We start from the raw sequence: 15827 nt of genomic DNA on the forward strand, positions 1-15827 counted from the left end.
TCACGGACTTTACTCCCTTTGTAAATGACTGCACATGCACTTCCTTATTGGCTTCAACCTAATGAGTTAGCTTTACCCAGCCAGAAGGGAAAAGCACACTGAAAACAAGGATGTCAGATATTTTGTCTTGAAGTGCTAAAATCATAAATGTCTTTGACTTTACAGGAGAGGGGAGGAAATTAATGCATTTTAACAGCGGACAGGGATGCCAGGAAATGAAATACAACACGCTGCTGTGTACAACAAAAGCAACAAAAGGTTTTTAATAACAGGATGTCGTTAACAAACATTTACCTAGAGAAAGCACTGCGTCCCAATGCTTTGCAGAGGCTTTAATATGACCTTTATAACAAACTAAATCTTCACAGAGGAAATGCTGAAATGTATTGCACTTTCAACACTGTTACAAATCAGGGAACGTTACAGCCGGCGCAAAAACAAAAAACCCCCACAAATAATAACCTCAAGACCATACAGTGCGAACTAACAGTGAGGGAATGGCAATAACTCAATAACATCATGTATTAACTTTCTGCTGAAGTGCACTGAGGAGATCAAACAGTTTTACATTAATGTTACAGAAATGTTTGTATCACAAAAAATGAAAATATGGCCTCTCTAAAACATCATCGCTGCCTTAAAGAGAATTAACAGTTGAGACATGCTCAGGGTGTTCCCCACCTCTTGCAGTCAGCTGAGATTGGCTCCTGAATTTATTTTAGGAGCTTTATTGACAATATCCCCCAATCCTAGCTGTGCTGTTTTCAATGACAAACACTGGCAGCTTATAGAAAATTGTAAGTCTTCACATTAAATGTTTGGTCCCTACCCAGAATGTTACACGATGGCAGTACAGACATTTTGGCAGTGAACGGACTATTGTTATCATTTACATGGCACACCTTTCCCTGGATACAACAGCATGCAGTGGAGATGCTCCTGATATGATCTAAACTGCTTACATCTATAAGCAGAACAGTGAGGGGAACTAATGCAAAAAAGATAAAAGAAAAAAAAGGAATTTAGAGGATTAAAATTTAGGACACAGTAATGTTTGGCATACAAAAATAACAGAACATACAGTGTGTGCATGTGTGTATATAACATATATATACACACATATAACAGGAATACAAAAGGTCAATTCTTATCAAACAGACCAAAATAGCTGAACTAATGACACACTCATTAGGTTATCTCCATCATAAAACTAGTCATTCATCATTCTAATATAGGCTGTAGCCAGGATCTCAACATGACATGCACCTCGTTTGATTAGAAATACAATTCAAGACTGCTTATACCTCATGAAATACTATCAAGACCACCATACAGGTGACAGGAGTGGATTACTAGTGCAGCAGGTAATGGTAAGAATCTTTCAGATGTGAATACAAGCACTGAAATCTGGGTGTTTGCTCCTTTTAGTGCCCTTAACTTAAAAAAACCCCATGCACCACTGGTATTATCCATCACTTCCAGGTGAGGAAACGGCCGTCTTTTTTTCTTTTTCCTTTTTAAAACCACACATTTTCAACATTTTACTTGAAAGATAATTGCAGTAACACACTTATAACAACAACATATGGATACTAAGGGGACTGAAACCACTCCCATGTCTTACAGACACAGTTAGTAAGTATGAATATTTACCTACGTTAGTTTTGCTACATACAGAAACAGATTTAGTCAATCATCTGTGTCCGAGGTACTCGTTGCTCTTATAGTAATAGGTTTAACTGCAAGAGGTAAAGGTAACCTTGTAAGCATTTCACGTTTAGATCTGGAATCGTAGATGGATGCATCTATGCTCAGTATCTTGTCAACGTGTGGACTGGAGGAGCTGGAGATCGAGTCTCCAGACATTTCTAATACTAGACGACCTACTTTACACCTGTCCCAGCCAGGGTCGTGGACTCATAGATGGTGGTTGTGTAAGTGAGGAGTGCAAGGAGTCCACCCAGAATCTACCTCTACCACTACTGCAATCCTATACACCTGTTGGTACAATATTTTGAAGAACAAGAAAAACAAAGGATGTATGGTACAAATTGTGGTTTGGTTGCATCAGAAAGGCAACCCGGTATAAAAAAAAACAAAACACCAATCAGACACCTGCTGTGGTGACCTCTCACGAATAAGGGAGTAGCCAAAAGTAGCTTTCCTTATATGATACTACTACTGGGATCCTGCACTTTCAAAGTCGAGTTCTACGCCAGCAAAAAGGGTTTCTCAGATTGATTTCATGTCAAAAAATAATGTTGAAACTGCTAACAGGCTTTATCAAAAGAGAAACAGAAGGAGTTTGTGAAGTTTAGGCGTTTGTATCCACGTGTGAAAGATTCCTCAGTAATGTTAAGATATCTGCTGCACTGTAACCGTTTACAGACCAGCTGCCACTCACACTCTAAAAGCCTTCACGGCGCTCGAGGATTCCTCTTCCGCTGTTCACAGCATTTGTATGAATATGTTTATATGAAATGCACTTTTATTTTTGTTTTTTAACTAAACAAGATTTGAACTTTTCTCTTGGACCTGTGTGAGCTTTCTTGTTAGGAAGATAAGTGTTGGTGAAACCAGCGTTTGAAATTCTGCTCTTGCAGCAACCTCCTCCTCCTCTCCCAAAAATGATCTAACCAGTTTTTATTTCCTTGCACCTCCTTTCAGTCTGTTTTTTCTCCACTTTTGTTTTTATCATTATCTATCTTCTCGCCCTCTCTTTTCTCTTCTTTGTCCCCTCTCCTCCCTTCCTTCTTCCCTCCCTTTAAGACCCTGCCCACTAGTATACAGCAAACAGCAATGACATGCATGATGAAGTAGATCGACATCCAGTAGTTGATGGTGTCAGTGGCGTTCAGCAACACGAAGCCCATGCACATGTAGTCGTAGGCCCTCATTTTCAAGAACCAGTGAACCCAGTCGAAGATGTTCTGCCCACGTGGACCCAGTTTAGCTCGGACAGAAGCCTCCATGGCAGACTCTGCTGCGATGCAAAGGGGGATGGTGAGGAAAGAGAGGTAGTAGCCAGGGTGCAGTCCGTGCCAGTAAGCACTGATGAACATGGTCCAGCCAGCCCTGAGAGGTACAGACACAGGAGAGAGGCACACCAAACACGAGGTGAGTTTCTGTCCTCAGTTGTTAGAGGTGTTAAGATCGTGAGGCGGGATAAGGGTGGTTTAAGTGCAAAAAAGGAAGAATTGTAAAAGGTTTGACCCACACATTTACATAAATGGGATATTTAAAGTCTGCGGTAAGTGTATTTGTAAGAAAACAAAACACAAACCTGCTTTTTTTTTTTTTACCCACATTATTAATATGCATCAGAATATTCATGATTCTGTGTGCTATAAACTTCCACAAAAACATGTGAGCTGCGTCGTGGCACTGGCTGACATGTTCTTTTATCACAATGAACACTGTGTACTCTCTTTGTAGCAGGCAGTGTAGTTTATTTTTGACACACACACACACACACACACACACACACACACACACACACACACACACACACACACACACACACACACACGGAGAACAGAACGCTTTGCTGAGAAGAGGCTATTTAAATAAATAAATAAATAAAAAGAATCCACTACTGAGTGAGTCATGTTTGCTACAAACTGAAGTGTCAAGCTTTTCTTTTCTGTTATGTCTCATCATTGTGCAAATGAGACACATTTTTTTAAAAATGTGCATGTGCGGCAGCGACAGAGACACTTGGAAACATAAGCCAGTTAAGAAAGAAGATAGTAAGAGAAAAGATGGGACATTTGTTATTAATAATAAAATGGGGGGGGGAGACACTCAATCATATTTTGGACGACGTTTAGCTTTCATATTTTCATGCATGTACGTGATGTCATAACATTTATGATTTCCAGACAAAGTTGCATCAACTTTTCACCAACATCTTGTTTTGATGATAAGAGACTCAGACTCACTCCCATGAGTGGAAATGAAGCCTCATGCTCCCTTAAACACTCTTTCACATTTGAGCCTGATCAGGTCACCTGACCTCATTGTTTCTGGCCACCTAATGTTGCTGAGCCTAGATCTGGCTTACTGAAGCAACCCCAGATCATAACACTGCCCTCACGGGGTTGCACAGTACATAATAGGCATGATAGGTGCATCGCTTCATTCACCTCACCCCGATGCTTTCATCACTCTGGAGCAGGTTAAATCTGCACTTGGACCACATGATCTTTTTCCATCGCCCCAGAATCCAATCTTGGATGCTCCTTACTAAACATTTCCTTCCCAATTAGCCTCACTCATAAATGAAAAGAGGAAAAAAAAAGTGTTTTTTTTTTTTATTCTTTCCTCCATAAAGACAACATCTGACAGTCTCCCTAGCACACTTATTGACAGGTTTTGACACCTCAGTGCATATAAATAAACATGTGTTTTGGCACCAGTTAAAACTGGTTCTGGGATTTTACTAATCTGTACACCCAGCTATTTTTTTATATAAGCATGTCTGAAATATGACCTATGACTCAGTTGAGCTTTGAGGGTTACCCCTAGTCAGTTTTCAGTGGGTAAAGCTTTTGGGTAAAAAGTTTAAGTGGTTTCTGACCACATTTCCTCTTTGAGGAAGATGAGACACCACTTTCCTTCCAGGTTTCACTAATGCGTTGGACAGTTTTTAATAGTTTCAGTAATCTCCTTAGTAGTTTTCTTTGCTTGATGCCGGCCAATAATTTGACACCTCTGTAAATGAATAATATCATTTACACAGCATGAGATATGTCTTCTGATGTGGTTGTTTAAAAAAAAAAAAAAAAAAGAGAGAGAGAGAGAAGCTACTCATGTCGTCAGTTAGGTTTCAATACCCTGAAGCAGTTATTCAGTGCATGGCTGTTACTTATTTGCTTATTTAAATCCAGGTAGTTACGTTTTTCCCCACGTACTGAGTTTGGAATTTTACTGTTGCCTTGTAATGTTTATTAGCCAACAACAGCACTGCATTTAGGACTTATTACTTCTGTATAAGATATGAAGCTTCACTGGCATCCCTGCTGAATATAAACAGAATATTAAAGAAGACTGCTGCCACCTCTCACATGTACCTCCTAACATTAGAACTTATTGCACAGGTCCCATATACACCACACAGGGATCTCTTACTGTAGAATAAGTAGAACCTGCTTCACATACCTGAGTGTGTAGGCTTTGAAGGGGGCGTTGGGGTAGATGTAGTGATGCAGCCACCACTGCACTGTCATATTCCAGTAACGCATGCCATGTCGGACCTTCACACAGAAGTCAGTGTTGTAACAGTCGATGTTCTGGATGGTTTTGAAGTCATATTTCTCCTCCGTGGTGGGATCAGGACTGGAGAGAAGGAAAAGAAACCAGCATTTAACACCAAAAATATGAAACCCCTACACTTTTAGAATATTCGTTTATGTACACAGATGCATCCTCTTTTTATATGCTTGCTATTCCTGTGATTATGTACCTGTAGTCGACAGTAGGTCCTCCTCCAGGTTTAGAAAGAGCCTTTTCTGGATAGCAGCCCAGGCCAGCACTGATACAGCCAGCCTCAGCGCCGCACCACGCTGAATAGAAACGCATTCTAAATACGAAGAATATTGCTACCATGTAGAACATCCTGAGGATGAAAGCAAAGACAAAGTGTATCATGCACCTTTGTCCTAAGAAACAAATAAGATGTGACAAATCTATTCAGTGCCCTTTACTGAAGAGTTAATTACATTTTGATATATATACAGTTACTTTATTAAGTACACCTGTTCAGCTGCTTGTTAATATCAAATCAGACAATCACACGGTGGCAACTCATTGCATTTAAACCCGTAGACATGATCAAGACGACCTGCTCAAGTTCAAACAGAGCATCAGAATGAGGAAGAACAGTGGTCCAAGTGACTCTTGGACAAACTTCACAAACTTCTGATCTGTTGGCATTTTCTCCACACACCCTTCTCCAGAGTTTACAGAGAATGGTCTGAAGAAGAGAAAATATCAAGCAAGCATCAGTTCTCTGTGTGAAAATGGCCAATTCAATTTGAGCTGATAGGAAGTCAACAGTAACTCAAATAACCATTGTTACAAGCAAGGTATGCACAAGGGCATCGCTAAACACACAACACATTTAACTTCGAAGCAGATGGGCTACAGCAGTGGAAGACCACACTGGGTGCCACTGGTTTCAGACTGGCAGGGGTGGTGTAATGGTGTGGCACACGTTGGGCCCTTTAGTACCAACAGAGCATCATTTAAAAATCACCGTCTACCAGAGTATTGTTCCTGACCATGTGTATCCCTTCATGACAACAGTGTACCCATTTTCTGATGGCTGCTTCCACCACGTCAAAAAGCTAAAATCAACTGAAACTGGTGTCTTGAACATGACGACTTCACGATACACTGTAGATGTACCTAATAAAGTGGCAACTGAGTATAAATGTTATTTTTGAGTAAAATCATTCTAATGAATTCTTCTAATAGAATTTTTTAAAAATTGCTTTGTTTACAGTTGTCTTACTTTAGTCTACTTTTAATCACTGATAAAAAAAAACTTAAACAACTCTCCAGTGATAATATGACAAAATATAATTAATCTATAACTCCTATTAATTTCCAAAAGCGTATTGCTGTTGTGCTGATTCTTTGTCACAATACCTATAGAAAACGTTTTGATCCAAGAAGTCCTCGGTACGAACGTAGGCCAGCGGAAAGACAGAGTTGACAGCCAGGAACAGAGCGCCATAGACAGGAACCGGCTTCAAGCGCTGCAGGCATGGCGTCAAACCGGGGAGGGCCAGCGGGCTCGGCTGCCTCACCCAGTCAATGTATGTTTGGAAGCGGAAGAAAGGGCCTTTAAGGACATGAAGAGATGAGACAGAGGGATAAATGCAGGATTGAGAAGACAGTGACAGACAAAAATTGGGCAATCAGGATGATGCAAGGTATAGAGAGGAACATTAGAGGGCAGTGTGGTTCAAAAAAAAAAAAACAACACAGGGTGCAGTTGAGTAGGAAAAGGAAGTGAGAGAACAAAAATAGAGTAGAGATTTATGAAAACTGTTAGAAATAGAAATAATACTAAAAAAAAAGCATGGACTCACAATATTGGACAAGTAGCAGAAAGCGAGACAAAGAGAGACAACAGTTAAAATTCATGCAAAAGCAAATGAACACCAACACTTAATTACAATTTACAGCTAAAAACAGTTCATGTAAGATCAGAATTTCCTTTTTTCTGAACATTTAAGACAAGTTATTTACCCGTCATTATACCGACATAACAGTAACTATATGACAAAATGTCATAGATGGAAGGCTCCTGCAACAGACCGCCAACGACGGGGGACTTTGCAAAGGAGCTCACGTCTTTCTTCTTCTCCACGTGGAAGCTGCGCACCTCATTGGCCAGACTCACCATCTACATAAACAGTAAGATAAGGATGCATGAATTTGAAATACACTGCAGTATAATTTTAAACTGATTTCTCCACTTGAGTGTTTTTAACTTTCCATACCTTGAGCGTGAGAAGTAGCTGGACGGCGTTGGCGAAAGGTGTTGGTGATGGCAGACCAAACTTAGTGACCAGGCGGAAGAAGAGGAGGTAGAGAAAGGTCCAGCTGAGGCTCAGCGCTGGGGCGTGCCTTGTAAACAGACATATATAGTTAGGAGTGAGACTACATGTACATGGAGTCCTGTTGCATGCTGTGATCTTCACTTTCTGGCTGAAATTAAAGCTTACAGGTTTTTATTTCTATTTATTTTTTTAACCATTTCTACACTCTAGATCAGCTGCTATATTTGAGAAATTTACAGGTGAATTCACAGACAACAGTTTGTGTGATACAAAGTAAAATAAGTCTGAAATGCATGGATGTTCGTTCCTCACCTCCAACTGCTCTTGATAATAATCCATGTTCCGATCACGGTCACCAGGGAGTGGAGTGTGTGGATGTGGCAGGTGGCGATAGTGATGGACAGGCCGAGAAGAAGAGCTGCACCCTGCTTCACAGGTGGACCTGAAGTGACAGAAAAATTGCAGAGTGGAAGCCACCTACAAGTGTCTACCGTGGGGCAGGAAAAGTGCCTGTCACAGCAGGAAAAATATAATGTTATATAAGTCTGTTGATTCCCACCCACTGCTGTCAGCCCCCGTTGATAAAAGGTGGAGAAATGTAATTTTTTTTATGCAAATTGAAAATAAAAATAAAATCATCAGTTAATTAGTGAAAACCTTTAAAGAGAAAGCCATGCAAAATATAAACATGAGCATTTTTTGTGATTTCCATGTGTTTATCCTGAATATGTGGTCGTCCTTTCACATATTCAAGCTAAGGTAAAGATTGCCTTTGGGGCAAACATCATTTATTGATTCCAGGAGACGTGAAAGTCCCTTCACTTTATTATTCAACTTATACTGATTGATCAATATCCTTGCTGATAAACGGTCTACAAATTTAACTGATCACACACCAGCAGTGTAAAGCAGACTCTGCAGCAGAATACAACCAAAAATAAAATCATTAAAATGTTTTCTGCAGCACCAGCTGAATGCATACGATTTCCTGTTACAAAGTGTCACACACTTCTGTGCTGCTGTAACTTCAGTGCTGTTTGTTAACATGGACTTTTGGTGTGACTTTGAATCTAGTCTTCAAAGGACTGACTCCCCCCCCCACTAACTGTTGTTATGTTGTTTTGTTTCCAATGAATTGCACAATGTGCATCACTGAAGATTTTTAGCTTCATGATTTTATTCATCAAGATCCGATGTGCCAGTATTTTTTCCCCGAGCACTTACAGAGCACTGAAAATCAACATAATTCGTCCCGTTTTAACCCTTTACTAACCAAGTATCGTGTATGCAATCTGGACTTATTTGAATAATCACAACTCTCAAAATAAGACTTTTTTTCCCCTTTTGCATTTAAATAGTAAATTATGGTTGTGTCAGTTTTTCATCTCATAGTATAACAATCACCAGCAAACAGCATTAGATAAAAATAAATATATAAATTATGTATGAATGTGTTCATAATTTGATCGAAATACTCACTGAGGTACCGGAAGAGGAATCCAACAGGGATGGAAGCAGCAAGGACTCCCAGGTACACCAGCTCATCAGGAGACATTGCTCTGCTGACACACACACACACACACACACACACACACACACACACACAGACTTTTATAATGCAACCCACATGCAAAGTAAAGCATGAGAGAAACACTCCATGCAAATACTCAGAAATAAAGTTTGTGTGCTGAGAGTGAGGGATATTTCTAAGGGCCGCCACAGTGCAGTGAATTACACAAACAGACCACTGAGGCCAGAGTGGCTAGCAACAGGAAGTCTAAACAAGTGTTGTTTAGCTGTAGATGCAGGTGTAGGAAAGGAGCCTAAAGTACACAAGAAATACTACAACCTCCTCTAAACACCATTTGAAGGACAGATTTATTTTCTGCATTTTAGTAACAACAAATCACTTGTGCAAAATTATCTCGCCAGCAATTATTAGGTTTGCTGAATTTGAACTTCAGCGGTTGTGGTGCCATATGCACTGGTATACTTTGCGTCAGCTCAAAATGTAATCCTAACAGCCCTTCTAGTCTCCCATAGTTTATATCGAAATTCAGCACAGTAATAGTTTATCCATTTGAATAAAAATGAATAGTTACAAACATTGAGCCCACACTTATCCAGCCTGAATGCCTGAATCTTTATATCCCAGCTTTTTCATTTTTTATATACTTTTTATATTCTCCACAAATGTGCTGCACAGGAACACACTAGGGTCTAAAATAATAATAACGATAAAAAGCCATTTTAACATCATCTGTACACATCCGCGAACCCTTGTGAGAACACAGAGTCGTCTGTAACACCCCTCACATGGTTAGAAAAAAACCAAAGAAAATCTGCTCTACGTGAAGGAGAAATTATCCATGTTAAGGTAACTTCCGGTGACAAGACAAGAAGAGCCCCTTGTGCAAGAGCACACTTCTCTTTTTATTAGTGTGGAAACCACTGTCGATTATATTCCGGGGTTAAAACGTGGCTGCTGTCAGTTACCATCAGTATGCACACCTTCAACAAGATAGGTGCAGTGTTGTAGTGAGTAGTAACAGCACTGTGTGTGCGGTGCTGCTTGACTGAATAAACTGGGTTAAAAACACAAGATTACGCATAAAACCCACGTAACAGGAGTTTAAGCCACGGCTCCACAACCGTTAACAGGCAGGAAGGAGACAGAAAGCAAAACTATCAGTCCACATTAATGTTTCATATTGGATTGAACACCGTTAGAGCAGTAGACACTGTTACTTACATTTATACAGCGGGATACCTGTCCGTTTGAAGACTGGTAACACACCTAACTAGCCATTCACACTTTAACACCGGATCAGTTTTCACTTCCTGGTTGACGAGCGATGCGTCAGAGATAGATTATACCATTTTTTTTTAAATTATATTTTAAATTATATTATTTTATTAGCGACAGAAATGAAAATGGAAGAAGACGGGGAATAAACAGCCTCGACTGGGGACTCGAACCTGCACCTTTACAGTCAGCCTTTTCAACAACTGAGCTAAACAAGCGCTCGGATTGTACCATTATCACTTTAACGGCAGGGGTGCGGATTGGATGTCAGTCTAAAACGATTCATTTCCATATTATCTGCATTTAACGCTGTGGCTCACTGTATTTTACTGAAAACTGTCGAGCAATGGACGTGAACCTTGAAATGCATATTTTTATACCCCAGTTAATGGTTGTCATTTCCAAATTGTCCAAATAGACTTTGAAACATTAAAAGAAGCTTTAGAGTATTTTTTTTCAGAAATTAAAAGTACAGTAATTACAGTATGCAGTGTAGTACGGTGTGTGCGATATTGAAAATAAAAACAAACCCACAGCTTTGTGTCATTCAGTTACAATAACTCATACTGCGTACTAGCTAGCATGACGGAGTTTCTATACAGCTGGGTAGGTGCTATGAAGTTACTGATAGTGAACTTTTATTTTATTCACAAGGTTAGTTAGTAGAGAAAAACGGAATCGTCTCGTATTCAGAGAAAATATTACTCAATATTTGGTATTGAGCTGAATATGAATACAGTTTGTCCCGGACTTCAGCTACAATGAAAAAGACACAAAGCTGGAGTTTTTCTGTGTCTTTACGGTGCACAGCTGCCTCTTCTTCTCTCATTCTCTCTCCCTCCCTCTCCTGTTGCTACTTCAATCATGAAACTGATCAATGATCAGCTGATCGGCTTTTCTCTCTCGTTTGTTTATCGCCCACTTTGCGCCAGAAAGAAGAAACCAGCGGATGTCGCGTTAAACAACAGCATCACGTTTAAGCTTGATCAGCTGTTGTTAGAATGTATTTAATATTATTTTCTTTACGGTGGCCCCTAGAGACAAAGCATGTACAAACTCCAAAACACATGCAAATTCCAAAACACATGCAAATTCCAAAACACGTACAAATTCCAAAACACTTGCAAAATCCAAAACACGTACAAATTCCAAAACACTTGCAAAATCCAAAACACGTACAAATTCCAAAACACTTGCAAAATCCAAAACACTTGCAAAATCCAAAACACTTGCAAACTGCCAACATAACAATCAAAGAAAGGATTTGTTGCCCGGACACTGAACTGTGTGCTGTTGGACTCAGGCCGTATTATTTACCCAGGGAATTCTCTCACGTCATCTTGGTGGCTGTTTATGTTCCCCCCTCTGCTAACCCCACAGCTGCATGTGACACTATCCACTCTGCCATAGCTCGGCTACAGACTCAGCACCCGAGTGCCTTTATTGTGATCTCGGGTGACTTCAACCATGTATCACTGGACAATACACTACCAACATTCAAACAATATGTGGACTGTCCCACCAGGGGAGTGAAAACTTTAGACTTACTGTATGCTAACGTCAAGGATGCATACAGCTCCTCCTCCCTCCCCCCACTTGGTAGGTCAGATCATAACCTGATTCACCTCACCCCCCGCTATGTGCCAATTGTGAGGAGGGAACCTGTGACCACCAGGACTGTTAGGAGGTGGTCAGAGGAGGCAATAGCGGAACTACAGGGCTGTTTCGAGGTGACCGACTGGGAAACACTCTGTGAGCCTCACGCCGAGGACATCAATGGGCTTACTGAGTGTATCACAGACTACATAACTTTCTGCACCGACTCCATTGTTCCAGCTCAGACTGTTCATTGTTACACAAATAACAAGCCGTGGGTGACTAAGGACATCAAAGCCCTCCTCAACAACAAGAAGAGGGCTTTCAGAGGGGGCAACAAAGAGGAGGTGAGGAAGGTCCAGGTGTTACTAAAGGACAAGATCAGAGAGGCTAAGGACAATTACAGGAGGAAGCTGGAGTGGAAACTCCAGCAGAACAGCATGAGAGAGGTGTGGAGGGGCATGAAGACCATCACTGGATTCAGGCCAACCAACAGCAGGGGAGCTGAGGGAGGTGAGAATAGAGCCGACGAGTTGAATCTGTTTTTCAATAGATTCGACACCACAGTGTCTGCTCCCACCCCCACAACCTCACCTGTAGTCAGCCTGGAATCCAGAGCCACACCACTGTGCCAGCCTCTCTCTTCACATGTTGCCTCCTGTGAGATTCCTGACACCCCTCCCCCGCCCATCACCTTCACTCAATACCAGGTTGAGATGCAAATGAGGAGACTTCACTCAGGCAAGTCTGCTGGACCAGACGGAGTGAGTCCCCTTGTCCTCAAGGCCTGTGCCCCCCAGCTGTGTGGAGTCTTTCATAAACTGTTTATGCTGAGTCTGAGTCTGCAGAGGGTCCCGGTGATGTGGAAGACATCATGCCTCGTCCCTGTACCAAAGACGCCTCGTCCCAGTGGCCCCCAGGATTACAGGCCCGTGGCACTGACCTCCCACATCATGAAGACCCTGGAAAGGCTCATCCTGGACCAGCTGCGACCCATAGTAAGACCACATCTGGATCCCCTTCAGTTCGCTTATCAGCCTCGTCTCGGAACAGAGGACGCCATCATCTACCTGCTCAATCGTGTCTACACCCATCTGGACCAGCCGGCGAGCACTGTGAGGGTCATGTTTTTTGACTTTTCCAGTGCTTTCAACACCATCAGGCCGACCCTCCTGGGTGATAAGTTAGCAGCGATGCAGGTGGATGCTTCTCTGGTGTCCTGGATTGTTGATTACCTGACAGGAAGACCACAATATGTACGTCTCCCACAGTGTGTGTCTGACAAGGTGATTAGCAACACAGGGGCACCACAGGGGACTGTCCTCTCCCCCTTCCTCTTCACCCTCTACACCACAGACTTCAGCCACTGCACAGAGACCTGCCATCTTCAGAAGTTTTCTGATGACTCTGCGGTGGTTGGATGCATCAGCAGGGATGATGAGACAGAGTACCGGGCTGTGGTCGACTCCTTTGTCACGTGGTGTGAGCAGAATCATCTGCAGCTCAACGTGGCAAAGACCAAGGAACTGATCGTGGACTTCAGGAAGACCAGGAAACACTTGACCCCTGTTTCAATCCAGGGGGTCAGTGTTGACATTGTGGAGGACTATAAATACCTTGGAGTACACATTGACAATAAACTGGACTGGGCTAAAAACACCACAGCACTTTACAGGAAGGGCCAGAGTCGTCTCTATTTTTTGAGGCGACTGAGGTCCTTCAACATCTGCCAGAAAATGCTGAGGATTTTCTATGAGTCTGTGGTGGCCAGTGCGATCCTCTATGCTGTTGCATGCTGGGGGAGCAGGCTGAGGGTCGCAGATGCCAACAGACTTAATAAACTGATCCGTAAGGCCAGCAATGTTGTGGGGATGGAGCTGGACTCCCTCAAGGTGGTGTCGGAGAGGCGGATGCTGTCCAAGATAAAGACAATGTTGGATAACACCTCCCACCCACTCCATGACATGTTGGTCAGTCACAGGAGCTCGTTCAGTGAGAGACTGAGATTACCGAAAAGCACCACTGAACGACACAGGAAATCATTCCTGCCTGTGGCCATCTCCCTGTACAACGCATCCACTTAACACACTGTTTGCTGCTACAGCTACACATGTTTCTTTTCCAACTATTTATTTATGAGTGACTTATGTATGTATGTATGTATATATATGTATATATTGTACTATTCTTAGTTAGCGTATTGTCTGTCTTGTCTTAATGTTGGTTTAAAATGGAGCACTGTAACAAAAAATAATTTCCCCCAGGGATCAATAAAGTATTCTGATTCTGATTCTGAAACTAAAAAACACATGCAAATTCCAAAACACGTACAAATTCCAAAACACTTGCAAAATCCAAAACACGTACAAATTCCAAAACACTTGCAAAATCCAAAACATGTACAAATTCCAAAACACTTGCAAACTCAAAAACACATGCAAATTCCAAAACACAACGGAAGTGCTCCAGGACGCTAGGGGCAGTGTTGAGCTTTTGTTACCTAGTAACTACACAAGCCAGGAAGTACCAATGACCGGATTTGGGGTTTGCAGCCTTAAAGGCCGCATTTTAAGGCCGATTACGTCACAGCGACAAGAGAAGGCTTTCCCAATTCAAAGGCTGCTCGAAATGCGGCCCTCAAATGCGTCCATAATTTCCCTGAATTTTAAGGATGGGTCGGTGTAGCCTTCATGGCCCAACATATCCCAGACTTCATAGTGCGGTGGTGGTGTGGATAATTTTGCCGAAAAAAAACGGTGGAAGCGGAGCGGAGGAAGTGTAAACTTTCAGAAGTAAGTACTGAATATTATATCACTTATTTATGCGCAAATATTTTTTTAATGAAGAACATTAAACCATTATTGTTGGCCACATGTCGGGAAAGTTATGTGACATTAGTCATGTCTGTACTTTCAGAATTAACTTGGTTTTAAAGCCTTTACTTTAAAAAAATATATATAGTCGACCTTAATCTTACAGAGATTGTGATGATTTTGTGGATAATTAAAGTCAGTCATATATCCACAAACACAACAAGCTGAAAGTCAGTGATGCTGCTCGGTTTGCAGTCCTGAATATCACAGCACAAGCAGGATTCACTGCACTGTTAATGTTAGCTGTGTTATATTGCTGCCTCTGTTCGGTGGTGTCGAGCCAAACGGACTTTAACGTGTGTTTGAACGAGCTGAAGGTTCACTCGTTAAGCTGAAAGAAAGATGCTTTAATCACAGGAGTCACACATGTGTGTCCACTGTACCATCTGGGAACTCCTCTTGTTTCGTAATAACACAAACACTAAATCCTCCTTCTTTTGTGCTGTTTTGTAGCAGTATATACACCTGAGACTGTCACCTGTCTGTCTGTCCTGCACTCTCTCTGTTTCTTTCTCTCTGATTGTGTAATAAAAATATGAACATGTGTTTATAAGTCACACTTGTGTTTGAATCCTGCAGCTTATCACACATTTGATTTCCATGTGTGACGACTGCAAGTGTCCAGAGTGAGGACAGACTGAGGGACCCACTGCTGCACATCATCTGTGAGGCTTTGCACCCCTGATGATCCACCAGGACAAACTCAACAGTGTGTGAGGAAGAGGAGGAGGAAGAGCCAGCAGCAGCTGACAGATGGAGAGAATAGACAGACTGTTCCCTGTTTGTGAAGGACTGCTAGAAAAGTTTAAAATAACTAATTGTCTGTCCTGAATCTGTCTTATTAGGTAATGTTCAAATAATTTTATCATTCCAGTGTTTTCAGTGTGGGAGAAAGTACTCAGGGCCTTCAAGTTACACACTATGAAAGGCAGCAACAAGTGTAATATTCAGAAACCTAAAGTATGTATCAGCAGCAGAATG

The 15827-nt window shown here is 41.6% G+C and overlaps 1 protein-coding gene across 2 annotated transcripts; it reads right to left on the minus strand.

The window, feature by feature from the left end:
• Nucleotides 1–238: 238 nt before the first annotated feature.
• mboat7 (membrane bound O-acyltransferase domain containing 7) lies at nt 239–11525 on the minus strand. 2 transcript variants are annotated; one of them, XM_082551951.1, is made up of 9 exons: nt 10324–11525; nt 9051–9133; nt 7884–8013; nt 7512–7638; nt 7258–7414; nt 6652–6847; nt 5465–5617; nt 5161–5337; nt 239–3075 (listed from the first exon to the last, which is right to left on the minus strand). In XM_082551951.1, the coding sequence occupies exons 2-9, from the start codon at nt 9124–9126 to the stop codon at nt 2664–2666; spliced, it is 1428 nt and encodes a 475-aa protein (XP_082408077.1). In that variant the 5' UTR covers nt 9127–9133; nt 10324–11525; the 3' UTR covers nt 239–2663. The 2 variants fall into 2 exon arrangements, with proteins under 2 accessions (XP_082408077.1, XP_082408078.1); XM_082551952.1 differs by having other exon boundaries at nt 9051–9130; nt 10324–11524.
• Nucleotides 11526–15827: the final 4302 nt, after the last annotated feature.

The sequence above is a fragment of the Aulonocara stuartgranti genome, assembly GCF_965226115.1.
Source record: "Aulonocara stuartgranti genome assembly, chromosome: 11".
In the NCBI taxonomy this organism is placed as follows: Eukaryota; Metazoa; Chordata; class Actinopteri; order Cichliformes; family Cichlidae; genus Aulonocara; species Aulonocara stuartgranti.